General features: G+C 39.2%; 1 protein-coding gene across 1 annotated transcript in view; it reads right to left on the bottom strand.

Annotated features, from left to right (window-relative positions):
* Positions 1-13,916, bottom strand: part of Gmds (GDP-mannose 4,6-dehydratase) — a 429,050-nt gene that overhangs the window by 397,545 nt on the left and 17,589 nt on the right. The window contains exons 3-4 of the mRNA XM_013521779.1: positions 12,424-12,511; positions 10,372-10,481 (exon numbers count right to left, since the gene is read on the bottom strand). Of these exons, the coding sequence (XP_013377233.1) occupies positions 10,372-10,481; positions 12,424-12,511 (198 nt within the window). The remainder of the gene's footprint in view (positions 1-10,371; positions 10,482-12,423; positions 12,512-13,916) is intronic.

Below are 13,916 nucleotides of genomic sequence, written 5' to 3'. Positions count from 1 at the left end.
GTGTCCTTTAAAGGGTTATCTGGTCAATAACACTGATTTCTGAAAGGTTACACGGGGACGGGAGCAGGAAGGAGACTTAGGAAAAAAGCCTCCTCATAACACCAAACAAACTGAGAAGCTCACAGTGGGCCCTGCCTGACCAGGTGCTCTTTACAGCAACTGCTCAACTGCTGTCAACACAGCATCCTTCTCTGCAAGTATTTATTTTAATCAACACAATAACCACATAAAACAAGCACAACTAACCTTTAACAGTTTTAGCATGCCAAACCAAGACTTGATGCAGTTCTTTCCAAATAAAGCAAATCCAAGTTCTTTGCAGATTTTTAAGATTAAAATTCCCAAACTATGTTGCCATATATTGTGATTATTATTATTAAAAAATCATTCTCACTAATCTTTAATGTTAGACAGTTTTTTAAAAATAGAAATCTAGTATATTAAAACATTTTCTGATTTTTTTTGCTAGTACTGGTAAGGTATCTAATTAATGACTTATAGCAGAAATTAATAGATTCTGATACATCACATTTCTCTCAATTAGAAAAGGTTTCAACCCTATTGTTCTAACTTTACTATTACCTTACAATTCCAACTTTAAGAACCCAACTTTAACAAAGCAAATTCTATACATTCCACTGTAGTAAAACGATAAACTAGGGATATTAGAAACCAAGCATTACTAGGTATATTAAAAGAAAAGATAACTTAATTTCTTAAATTTACACATAACTTTGGGGGGAGGGAACATATATCAAACTATGATAGTAAATAAGGTATTATTTATCCATAACTTAATGTGTGAAAAGTACACATTCTCATCTAATTAAGAATCCTGCCAGGGATATAGCCCAGCGGCAAAAGTGCCTGCCTGGCAAGCGGAAGGTCCTGAGTTCGATTCCCGGTACCAAAAAAAGAAAAAGAATCCTAAAAATTGCTTCCATTTATAAACAGAAGTCTGAAAAGAATTTTACTCATAACATACTATTTGTTCAAAACTTATACTTACAAGTACAGCTAGAAATTGGTATGAAGATAAACATGCATTTAGCTCTTTGCGTTAGTTTAAGTTTAATACGTATAAAATAAATGTTATAATACTAAAGTAATACTACTTTGGTTTTTATTTAGTAAACAAGCCAGTACTGTACATAGATTAAGGTTATAAAACCCAACAAATATACCTTTGTGTGGTCCACTAATTATAAGCAAAATTCCAAACATTATTAGCTGTTATCAAAATTACAATACCACCTAGATCTAATAAAACAGAACAATCTGTTTGAACAGGGAGAGGAGAACTTTCATAGAGTGTTCTCTCCCATATAAATTCTTAATGGACTATAAAGAACTTTTTAAGTGGTTTTAGATTTGAATTCAATTGCTCAAATCTATTACAGGCTTCCGAGAAGAATTCGAGCCAGATGACACACAGGGACCCACCAACAGTGTACACTCCCATCCGTCCTCATGAATGTAAGGTGAAAAACATCAAACTTCTCCCTAGCACCACAGGAACAGACTAGCCATATTCATATTAGGAGAGTTTTGGCGCAGTAAATATAAACATTAAATTATAAAATTAAAAAGAGTTCATATTGCAATTTTGCCCTTAACAAATTAAAGTGATAACCCACTAAGTTAAGTATCCTGGGGCTGAGCCTGTGCAGGTGAGTTGACATTATGACCCACCAGACAGAATTGGGTTCTTGCAGAACAAAAAGATGCAGAAATGCAATTCACTGGAGTTTAAAAGTCTGTTCTGCCCGTGCCATCGGTCTACTGGAAGCATCCCGTATCTGTTCCAGTACCTACCTACTTTCCCCATAAGGGAGCCAAGATCTCCAAACACACAGCACATCCGCCTAGATATCCGGTCTAAATGCACAACTCTCAGATAAATCTTTAGGTTCCCAAGCTGTACTCACTGTAAAGCTCTGTGCTCCTAAGATATTCTTACCATTAAAACATTCACAATTTGCTAATAAACTGGAGGTTTTGTGTTGCTCTGAGAAGATCCAAGAATTATATATAATAATGTAGTAACTTTAAGGCTTACATGACAAAGGATATATCTATACACATATCTACTAAGCAAACTAAATCATTTACACAGACCTTGCACAGACTTGTAATTTACATATACTAATAAGTGGACAAAAAATATGTGCCATAATACCAGAAATACTTATTTTCTAATCTTAAAAATAGATCAATTAAGATAGCATTTATGTCAGTAATGTGGAAATTTCTTTTAAAAATAATTATACAAACAGGAACAGCCTGCTCATTCTAATTATTAAGCTAATAATTCTTCTAATTCCATGAGTAGCAAATATTAGCATCCAAAGCTTGTAGGAAAACTTACTTATATATGTACCAGTACAATATAAGTAGTCATTAAAAATTTTACATTGAATTGAACTATATCCTAACAAGGATGGTAATCATTCCTGGCAAGTTAGTACTATAGATTTCTATTTTCCCTATATCTGCATTAATTTCATTTTACTGTAACTGATGTGCTCGTGTTGTTATATGTGCTTGCACTGTTGTATGTGGGGATCTTCCTAGCTATGCAAACACTACTCATCTGGTATTAATTACAACCAGTTCCCTCTAGCAGGGAAAGAAAAATGTTTTTAACTCAAATCAATTGCACTGAAACTTCATTTCACTATAGTAAATGGTGGGAATGTCAAGAGAGGTAAAATTTCTCTCACAGTTTAATGTGACCCACCGGCCCACACCCGCATCTTCAGACTTCCCAGTTTAGGAGCATGACAAGCAGAATGAGTGATAATCAGTCCTGGGCTCTAGGCTTGACAAGAGTTTGGCTGCCCATCCGCAGGCAACCCTATGCAGGCACTTGTAAAACAAGGGCCTGAGCTAGCTCATTGCTAAGAACTCTGCCACCTTAAAATTCTATGGCCCAGATAATGAAAACCAAAGGACCCAAAGCATCAGTTCCCCACTCGGAATATGTCACATAAGTGAACAGCTCAGTGGCAGGAACTACAGGCATCTGACTGAGGAAACCGTTCTGGCCTGGCATCTCACACATCAGCTAAGGCAAAGCAGAAGCAGCAGTAACCAGCATATTGACCATGCAGCCCAGCCCACCTTCTTCTCTCGGTAATCTGCCTCACACTAGCCAAATCTGTGGACACTGGGACTGGAGGGGTAGGTAGCCAGTCCACATTTCTTTCCCCTCTTGCCGTCTATATTCCTTGCTGGCTTCTTCTATTCATTGCTGGCCTATTCCCTCAGAAGGGAGAGAACTACCACAAATTCTCAGGAGAACCTCAGCGAGAGCTGACATCAGAGTAAAACGGTTGGGCACTGACAGGAGAATGAGGCAGGTAGCACCTAGTGATTACATTCTAAAAAAGGAAAAATCATACTTACTAATCTTTAATGTTAGTTTTTAAAAAATAGAAATCTAGTATATTAGAACATCTTTCTTCTGATTTTTTTGCTAGTACTGGTAAGGTGTCTAATTAACGACTTACAGTAGAAATGAACAGATTCTGACACATCACATTTCTTTCAATTAGAAAAGGTTTCGACCCCTGTGTTCTAACTCTACTATTCAGTCAAGTCCAAGTGCACGGGACCATTGGCAGAATCATGTTGTAGGGACTAAAACCTAAACTAAGTGCTCAATGCATATGGGGAAAAACTGAGGCTTAGAAAAGCTGAGGGTCTTGCCAAAGTCCTAGAGCCAGTGTGTGATATGGTCAGGATTTGAAAGCCAGGTAAACTCCAAGGCTCGGTCTCCAGGAGTGGAGATGGAGACAGTAGCCCTGGATGTAAAGTTTCAGAACGTGTCCCAGAAATTCTCAATGGGTAACCTTGAGTAGCCCTAGATGTAAAGTTTTAGAACGTGTCCCAGAAATTCTCAATGGGTAACCTTGACCTAAGAGCTGCACTGGTACTCATGAGAACATTCCTGCCTCCCATCCCCTGGCAGTCGTCTATCCCTATCCTCACACGCATCCTATAGGCACAGTGCCTGCTGAGAGGCAGCCCCAGTGTGGAGAGGTAGATGGCCGCGTTCACACATGGTGACAAAATGAACGGTACCACGCAACTGTGTGAGCCAGCAGAGGCCAGGCCCGGACTCAGGTTTAAGGATGTTCCTGTAACAGCAATAGCTATGTTCCCGACCTATTCCTCACTTTCCTGCTTGGCTCACACCTCCCTGCCAGGCTCCCAGAGTCCAAAATAAACAAATGAGTGAGTAAGAACTGAGGAGTACAGTCCCTCTCTGCTGTTTGCTCTAGGTTTTTACTAGGCCGCCCCTTACCCCTGCTGTAATTACACAGTAAAGAGCCGCGCTGTTGCAATTTTATTTTGTTCTATAATTGGGTCAGTCAGGCACTAACCAGATGTTCAGCCATAGGCACCTGCCCTTCCCCACCACAACACAATTCTCCCACTGCATTTAGTCACTGGCTCCCCTCCCCCCGATACAAGCCCCAAGAGTTTCCGGCTTCCTGCGGATGAATATAGGGTTAGCTATCAAGCTATAAACGTCAACTCAGAACCTTCAGGAAAAAGCCACTGGAGAGGACAGTTCTTTAACTGGGCTAATTAAATCACTCAGGCCCTTTCCCAGGACCCACCAGTCTAATTCCCATGCCTGTTTTCATTCCCAACTCCCTTCCTGGACAGACTCTTCTCACTCACCCCACCCCTGATGCTAACTGGGTGCCGGTACTATGCACACGAGCAGTGTCCGGAGCCTGGGGCTGCCTATGCAGCACACTGGGGCTCCCCACTCTGAGGACCCTACAGTCACACTTTGCTGGTGGGGTCTGAAGACTGGGATCTCAGCTCTCCGCCACTGAGCTGGCCCTGGCTCACATGCCCACCGCTCAGGCCTCCTGGCTCTGCTAGAAAAAAAGTAACATGGGATTCACAAAGACCTAAAAGGAAAAGTAATAAAGAAAACTGGAGTTTTAGAGAAGGAGTGAAAATATGGAGTCAGTCATGCTGAGTAAGAGAATTTTAAAGAAAGACATAATAGTGGTCTTTAACACTGAGAAGGATTTGAGGCTCTTCCTCAACACCAACTTAAAAAGAGTGACTGACTTCCCTTTTCCACTGAACATATGAGGGAAATGAGCTCAAGAAAAAACTCACAGATGTGGGGGAAGATGGCACTTAAGGTGAGGATTATTTTTAATCAGTATTATCACCAGTAGAGATAATCATTTTCCTGATTGGTTTTTAAATAAATTATAAGTTATAAAGACTTATTACAAATTCTAGATTAGCTCACTTGTCTTTGAGCAGGTGACTCATTTGTAAAAATAAAAATAAATTATTTCTAAAGTTCTTTCCAGCTCTAATAGTCCACTATTGCATACTTTTCATTTTCTTTGAAAAAAAATCAAAGCAACTCCACCACTACATTGTAAGATGAACACGGATTGTACTAGAGGAGATTCACTGTGGAAAGACCTCCAACACCATGGAGGAGAATAATATTACCAAAGAAGCTGCAAGAACTGTGGGCAAATCCAAAAACATGACAGTAATGAATGTTAAGCAGATAAGGAACACTGTTATGTACACAGGAAAAAAAACCCATAACCTCAAAAAGAAGGTTTCTCGGAGATTTTCTCCACTAAAATGGTCAGGACTCCACTGGATAATTTGTTCCTACTTGGATGATGTCATCATGCTAGGTTTAACTGCTTTTAATAACTAGTACATTTCAGTCATCTCTCACTTTCTCCCACAGAAGATCAAATCAGCCTTTCAATGACCTACTTCATGAGTCATAATTTTTCTGTTTATGATTCAGAAAAATGTCTTCAGTCAGTATTTCCCAGACTACTGTGGGTTTATTCCAAGACCCAATTTCATCTTCATTGGTTTCCTACAGGAAACCAGACCAACTTCCTATTATTTTATTTTCCTTACTTTTAGCATACCATAGCCCACATCAAATTAACTGGAAGTGAGAGTGATAGAAGACTTTATTCCGCACAAAGAGAAGCCAACACAAACAATGCCCAGTCTACAAGTCACGGATTCAAAATTAAGTACAAAATGAGCTAATATTAGAAACTTCCTTCAAAAGAACACCAAACAATAAGACATTTATTTTAATTAATCTTGTTGCAAGCATTTCATCTCCAGAGAGAACATTTTCATTTTTAAAAATGTTGTCTATGAATACAATAAATATGACAGAGGTTATTAATACAAAGAAATTGATTATAAGGAATAAAATATGTATTTCCCAGTGTGATCCCCTAACAAGCAATTAGGAAAACAGGCAGACAACTGAAAGCCCAAATGCAGAGCCTGGACTGGTCAGAAGCAGAAGAGCACACCTCTTCTGCTATGGCAGTCAGCACCCCAGAGTCTTCATCCCATCCCTTCCCCAGGCCCACAGGTCAAGCTGTCCTAAACAGAGGTATAAAACACGGGATTTCAAAAAGCATGCTATCCATGGCTTGCACTCATACTATTTCTCTAAAATAGTATGAGTAAAGGAGAAGTACTTAGTCTTACAGACAATAAGCTGCCTGAAAAGAAGAAATTTCTGTGTGTGAGCAGTTTTGGTATAAAGGATATCAGATTCTCTTCAGGCACTTTCACTCTCACCACTCCTCACTGCAATGGAATTGTGGGCTGTAATAGCTCTTATAGTCGTTAATCAGTGAGTAACAAGACTATTTGACAATAAACTCAACAGCTGACACATTGAAGGAAGAACACCTAAAAAGAATGCATTTAAGGCACATACTCTACATGGTCAAACCAAGAAACATGAGACACTACAGCAACTCTGTTCTCAGAGTGGGCCATCCGCATCCACACATATCCTAGAAAGCCAAGTTTTCAAAGCTAACTAATGCAGGTATCACCCTAGGTCTAAGGAGTCAGAGTCTCTGGAAACCTACTGGGAATACTGATGAAAGCTTGTCTGTCGGAGTCTGTCTCCCACCAGGACACATCTAGAAAAGAACCCACCAATTTCTGTTCCTGTCTCTAACCCCACGTCTAAACCCCTGTGATCTGGCTAACTCCTTTCTGCCCCACTACAAAAATGCCCTGTTTAAAAATCACAAATTACCTCTGGTCTCACTGCCAAACCCCGTGACCTCTTCCTGGTTCTCTCCCCGCGAGACTCATCCTCGCAACTTCTCCATTGCCTCTTGTCTCCCGCTTCCTTCTAGGAAACCTACTCTCCCCCTCCCATCCTCCAACCTTCGGCATGTTCCCAAGGTTCGGTCTTCAGGCTCCTGTCCCTCTTTCTGCAGCCACTACCTGGCAACTCAAGGAATCTGGGAGGCAGGAGACATCTTTGTACTTCAACACGCATGCAAAACACGGCATAGTTTAAACTATCTTATGACCTGCATCACCTAAATGTTCAAGTAAAACACCTTACAATGGTTTCCTATGCACTGTCTGGTGCCCTGAGCACTACAGCTTTCTTTCTGCTCCGATGACCACACTGAGTGGGGCAGAAAAGTCAGCCCTACTGGGCATCCTATTGCATCCTCTTGCCTTGGCTTCTATTGCTACCATCATCATGTGATGGCTTCCTACGTCTTCACCAGTATCACAAGAAGTCTAGAAGACAGTGATCTTTAAGACCCCTGTCTGAATATAGCACTGCCCCCAGGCTGCCCAGAGGTATTCCAGGGTCCTATTCTGCCCAACCTCACATTTCTTCTCAGCATTCTTTCTGCTCAACTCATAACCCAGTGCTCATCATACTACACACATGTCCTGCATTTTCTCAATTCTAACTCTTGGCGTTATTACTTCCATTTCATCTATCCATTTCCCACTTCTCTGTAAATGCTCACCCTATACTTAAAGACCAGAACCAGAGCCAACTCTTCTTAATCCCCTCAGATGGAAGTCCTCTTTCACCCTCCACTACACACTTGAGGACTCCACGGCGGCCTCTAGCATGTGCCTCAAGTGACCCTCTACAACAGGAACCCTCCCCAGCATGAATGGATTTTATATACCTTATCCTTCACTACACCATGCATGATACCTGTATCACTTATGCACTTTACAAATACTTGCCCAAGGATTAAGTAGCCTTACAAATCAGAATTCTTAATTGAGCATCATTCCTGCCAATGAACTGACCTTTAGGAAAAACAGCCAAAGTATTAAAAAAAGAAAAAAAAACAAAAGGTAAAGTCATAAACATAGCAACTTAGAAGGAATCAACTCACTTTCCTACTCTTTCTGTTCCTTTAGATATATCACCCTAAAGGTATATCATTCCTTTAGGTTATCACCACTTTAGGATAATAACAAAACACTATTATGTTCACTGCAACTAAGGAAAATACTGTATGTTTTTTTGAACTATAAATGCGTTTTGGAGAAAGAAAAGAATCGACTGACTTGACACTAAAATGACACGGCAAAGGCTGGCTGGCTTGCTGTCTTCTCCCCACCCTCTTAAATGGAAGAATGAAGCCAGGGCCTTCACACTGAGCTGTGTCCCCAGCCCTCCTCTTTCATGAGACAGAGTCTTGCTAAATTGCTAAACTGCCCAGGCAGGGATCAAACTTGCATTTCTCCTCCTTCAGCTTCCCAGATTTCTGGGATTACAGGGGTGAACCACCACACCCAGCTAGGGGGGCTTTCCATAAATAAACTTCTAAAACTTCCTGCATCTTCCTGCTATTCTGGTTTATAGCTTTTGGAGGTGATAAGCTATCTTGATCACGAAGGAAACTTCTTAATCTTAGGGAAATTGAGTAACAGAGCACTGGTTCCAAAACACTCTGCACGGTCTGAAAGACACTCTCATCTGGTCATGAAGGGCAAGAAACAGCCAGATGAATAACAATGTAGAAGATAGACTGACTGCCTCTACTGGGGAAAAATAAAGTCTTCATTCCTGGAATGATAAAGAGTCACTGCTTCTGTGCAGTAAAGAGAGTTAATAATCTCTCAAGCACAAAATGGGAAAACACACTGAGAATCAGGTAGGAAATACTAACTACTAGAACCTAGAGACCTTGAAACTTTTTTATAGACCAAACTTTAAACTTGGTAGTAATACATCCTTACAGATTAAGAAAGGGAAAAGGGCTGAGAATATACCTCAGTGGTATAGCATATGATTACCAAAACCCAGCACCAAAAACAGGATGGGTGGCTTTCTTTCCTAGAGCAGAAGCAAGTAAGAAATATCTTTATGACTGATATGGTGTTCCTACGTTACTGGGAAATGTATTAGGCAGATTGATACTAAATTTTAAAATGTGTTACCAATTACTTGATAACACATTACAATTACAATTTCTTTTTTACACTAACAGACTCGCCAGGTATGGGGGCTCATGCCTGTAATCCCAGCACTGGGGAAGCTAAGACAGGAAGATCACTGCGAATTCAAGGCCAGCCTGGGCTACGAAGTGAGTTCAAGCCCATAGTGAGACCCTGTCTCAAAAAGACAAAAAAATACAAAATAAACTAACAGAGGCACAGAACACACTCATCTTGGCTATATTCTGTGCAAATAAGGGGTACAAAGATATATATCAAATCATTGTAAATATTTCCCCATCTTTGTTCATTAAACAGCAAAACAAGCAGTTTTAGACTGTCTTTTTAAAAAACTTAGTTATATGCTTTCATTTCTAAGTTCCATGAAGCATCGTGATTGAGTACACATCTAAACAGAACTCACATCACCCCTGGCTTCTGCTTCCACTCCCCTACGGGAGCACCAGGACCCTGGCACAAAAATCTGAGTCAAGCAGGTCCTTTGAAGCCTGGGATGAGCAACTCAGGTTTACTGCAATTCAGTCCAGAGAGAACAACTAGAAGAACGTGAGCAGAGCCCCCAAGAATCCGAGCATGTACAGTGCCTCACACTGAGCAGAAGGGCACTGAGCATGGCGTCCAGTGATTTCTACCACTCATAGGAAGTGAGTTCAATTAATTTTAACATATTAGTTTGACTCCAAAAACATTACTCTCTTAGCCTGTCATATAACCACTAATAAATATTAATTTTAAAATAAAGTCTAATGAGTTACATCTTCCAACATTTTAACAAAATGTTTCATTCACAATGTGATTCTAAATGGATAAAATACATCGAACTGTGACTCACAACTACAGTGAACAACCCAAAATAAATGAAAACTACTATTTCAATGTTAACAGTAACATTTTATTACACTATTCAATAACAAGAGATCACACCTTTAAAAAAATCAGCATTTCTATTAGGATGAGCAGCCAAGCTAATACTAACGATGGGACCAGCAGTTGTGCTACTGAACTGAGAAGTGGCAAACACAGCAAAATGCAGAGCACAGCAGGAACACAGCCAGGGAGATCGTGACGGAAACGGCTTACTTTGACATGGCTCTGGGCACCGAGGTTGTAGATCTCCGTGGGTTTCACTTCATTGATTATCTTCACAAGGCAGGTACTGTCAGTGAGATCACCATAGTGCAGCTTCATGTCTGCAGGGTTCAGAAACAAGCCATTAGACAGAGGAAAACAACAGAATCTGATCTTTTACAATATCAAAATTGAAATGTATATCATGAAAGTAAGAAAACCAGGTCAAAATGAAAATGTTGTATCTGAGGAGAACAGCAGAGTGTAACTGTCAATGTTAAAGAAACTGCAGCATAGAAAGATATTTATCTATGCTGCCTATGTCTGCAAAGGATTTGTAGTGGTAAACACAGACAAACTTGCTTAAAAACCATAATATGACATGTTTTACAATTAACCTCAGAGCTCCCAGTAGTTTTAAGATGTGTTATATAAGAGTAAGAGTGAGACAAGTAAAACCTTGGAAGAATGTGCTTACCCTCCAAAGAAATCGGGAACATACACTAAATGATAGCAAAGATGGCTCTATATTTGATACCTTTGTTCAGGTAGTTTTCTCCCAGTGATGTATAGGTACATCGTGAAGATCAATCTTTAAATTGCCTGTGATATGCCTAACGCAGCAACATTACTGATTAAAATAGAGCTAGCCCATCATCACCTCCTAGGTCCAACCATCACCTCTGAGGTCCAAGCTGCTCCTCACACTGATTGAATGAATGTAAGAATTTGAGATATACAGATGAATAATTTGCTAACTTGATCACTTCACTATTTTTATAAAATGCTAATTTATATCTAGATGCAATGGCAGTAGTGTTCTGAAATTTGCACAATAATATACAGAGTAAGTATCTCTAATCTGAAAATTCAATATTTGAAATGCTCCAAAATTTGAAACTTTTAAGACGTGCTGATATGATAAGTGGAAATTTTCACACAATGAAACTGTTTCAAATCCACAAAATTATTTAAAATATTATAAAAATTATCATTGGGTGATATATAAAGTATATGAGATACTAGTGAATTTCCTATTTGGACTTGGGTCCTATCCCCAAGACATCTCATTATATATATGCAAATATTCCAAACTCTGAAAAATCCAAAATCCAAAGAACTTCTGCTTCTAAGTATTTTGGATGAGGGATATTCAATCTACAATAATCTTAAAGAAAGATGCACTTACAAACATAGACATTAAGGTGGAGAGCCCTTCCTGTGGACAACTCAATCACTTTCCTGATATCACTACCTAAACTACCGAACTTTCAAACAGTCAGGGCTGGAGGTAGATACAAAATCACTTCTGGTTCACAAACTGACTGTACTGTCCTTGCTGGCCAGAAAACATGGCTAGGTAATGCAGGCTGACCTTGGAGTTACAAATCCCATGTCCTAGTCAAAGTTTGCCTTCTGCCTGGTATGTACCTGGTAAAGTCACAACCTCTCTCTGTCTCCATTCCCTGTGTACAAAATGGTCTCCCTAATAAGCTCAGCAGTTGCTATGGAATCAAAGGAGAAAACGCTGCATGCTAATGGGAACCACACAGATATACACAGGCAAATTTATTAGCAAAAACAACAAAATGACTGAAAATTCCAACAATGAGCTATAAAACAATATTAATATAGTTTTGATTGCCACTGGGTTTTGGACCTGTCTTCACAAATAATTTTAAAAATTAATTAAATGTGCAAAGTCCATTTAACTTGAGTATATCAGACAAAAAGTAAAAAGGAAAGGAGTTCTCCTTCAATATGGACCCGCTCTTACTTGAGGGGACAGGGACACCTGGAAAAAGATGATCAAAGGCCTATCTTCGTTTGGTTCCTCAAACCACCCACCCAATATCCTTCTAATAGAAAAACCAAGATGACACTATGGCCTAGGGCAGCAAGCAACAACAAAGATTTTCACAAAACACAGGTTGTAGTCAAGGCAGTAATTCATGGGTAAATAACCGTGACGTGATGGGCTCTAAGGAAATATGACATTTGAAAATATCCTATCTGAACATAGGAAGTTGTAGAAAGAAATTTTAGAAAAATAAAATCACTTACTTCCTTCAATATGAGCCTGGGGATTCTTATACAGATGTTCAATTCGACCTGTATTAAATGAACTGGATCGCCGTACAATTCCATGAACCTGTGTTTTATGTGTGGAAAGATAAAAGTTAATTATAAATGTACAGTGAGGGTTAATAAACAACTCAGAAGTTCTTCTGCTAATGTCTGACTTTGTGAAAAAATATAAATATTACTTATAAATACTATCTTTAAACATTAGAAATATTTCTGCTGCTTGCCGACTCTGTATCCACTGCCAGCCAGCTTCTACGACCTCACTTCCATCTTTCCCTCATGTTTTCACTGCCAATCTCAACTAAAGTAATTAGATAATTATGTAATTTCATGCTTAGTTGTAGATATTCAAATGTCTCCTTCCCCAAATACACACTTACAGCTCTACTGTTGACAAAAATATCTCTTCAATTTGAAACTGAAGACAGACCACGTGAGGCTGCATCTGTAAAACAGCTCGGCAGCCTGTTTAATGCAGAGCACAAGGCCTCCACATCCTGCCAGAGTCCTCAGAGCTCCTGTAGGCTGCATCTATTAATACGTGTATTTCTAGAACCACATATATAATCAGAGAACAGTTGCTATTATGTAGCTGTGCAGAAAAGTCAGATGCTAAATTGTATAGATTAGGAACATGATTTACCTACTACTGGATTTAAGACATATAAGAAAAGGCAAATGAAAAGAGGATTTTAAAAACTTTTCTTTTTATCTTAACTGAGTCATGATTAGTGTGAGGAAACTGGCTGGAAAGGGAATGCATACCTGCCTGATACTGAAGAAAAAACTGTTTAGGTCTGATGTATAAGAGAAATTAATCCAGGCCTGGTCCTACTTCCTTCTTGTGTCAAGATTGCTCCCTTTGTGCTGCCAATGCCAACACCAGCTTATGTCACCAGCTGCCCACATTCCAGTTCCACTGGTGGTAGTTTTAATCCTTGACTTATTTTAGAAGTGTTCTTTCTAATGTTGGGTAGGTTCATTTGCAGCTGAATACACTTCTATATTTTACCTCAATCATTTTCTGTCTATTTCAGACCAAAATTAATCCTTGGCATGAGTCAAATATTCCAAGTGCAAGAGGGAAATTATAAGCACATAAGGCTTTCTTTCAAATAGAAAGAAATGTCATCATCATTTTATATGGCATACATGAGAAACTGACTTCTGCAAAGGATACAGCACACCCACAATTAGCAATTCTGTTGGTTAGCTGCTTTGGCCAAGAGAAAAGCACTCGTCCACACTATTTTCCAAAAGAATGAAACTCAAGAAAAGTTAGTAAACATAAAAATATTTTAGGAAGGGAACACTGAAAACTTGGTTGACATTTTAGTAGGCAAATATTAAAATCTAGGAAACATTAAATTGAGATTTGACTATACACAGACATTTCTTTATTTGGATGTGTAGAAAATAACGGTAATGGTAAACTTAGAATTTATTCTACTTCAATCTAACTTTTCAAT

This window comes from Chinchilla lanigera, unplaced genomic scaffold, assembly GCF_000276665.1.
Source record: "Chinchilla lanigera isolate Chin_1 unplaced genomic scaffold, ChiLan1.0 scaffold00064, whole genome shotgun sequence".
Classification (NCBI taxonomy): Eukaryota; Metazoa; Chordata; class Mammalia; order Rodentia; family Chinchillidae; genus Chinchilla; species Chinchilla lanigera.
The sequence above is the reverse complement of the archived record's forward strand: the minus strand, read 5'-3'. Positions and strand labels throughout refer to the sequence as shown.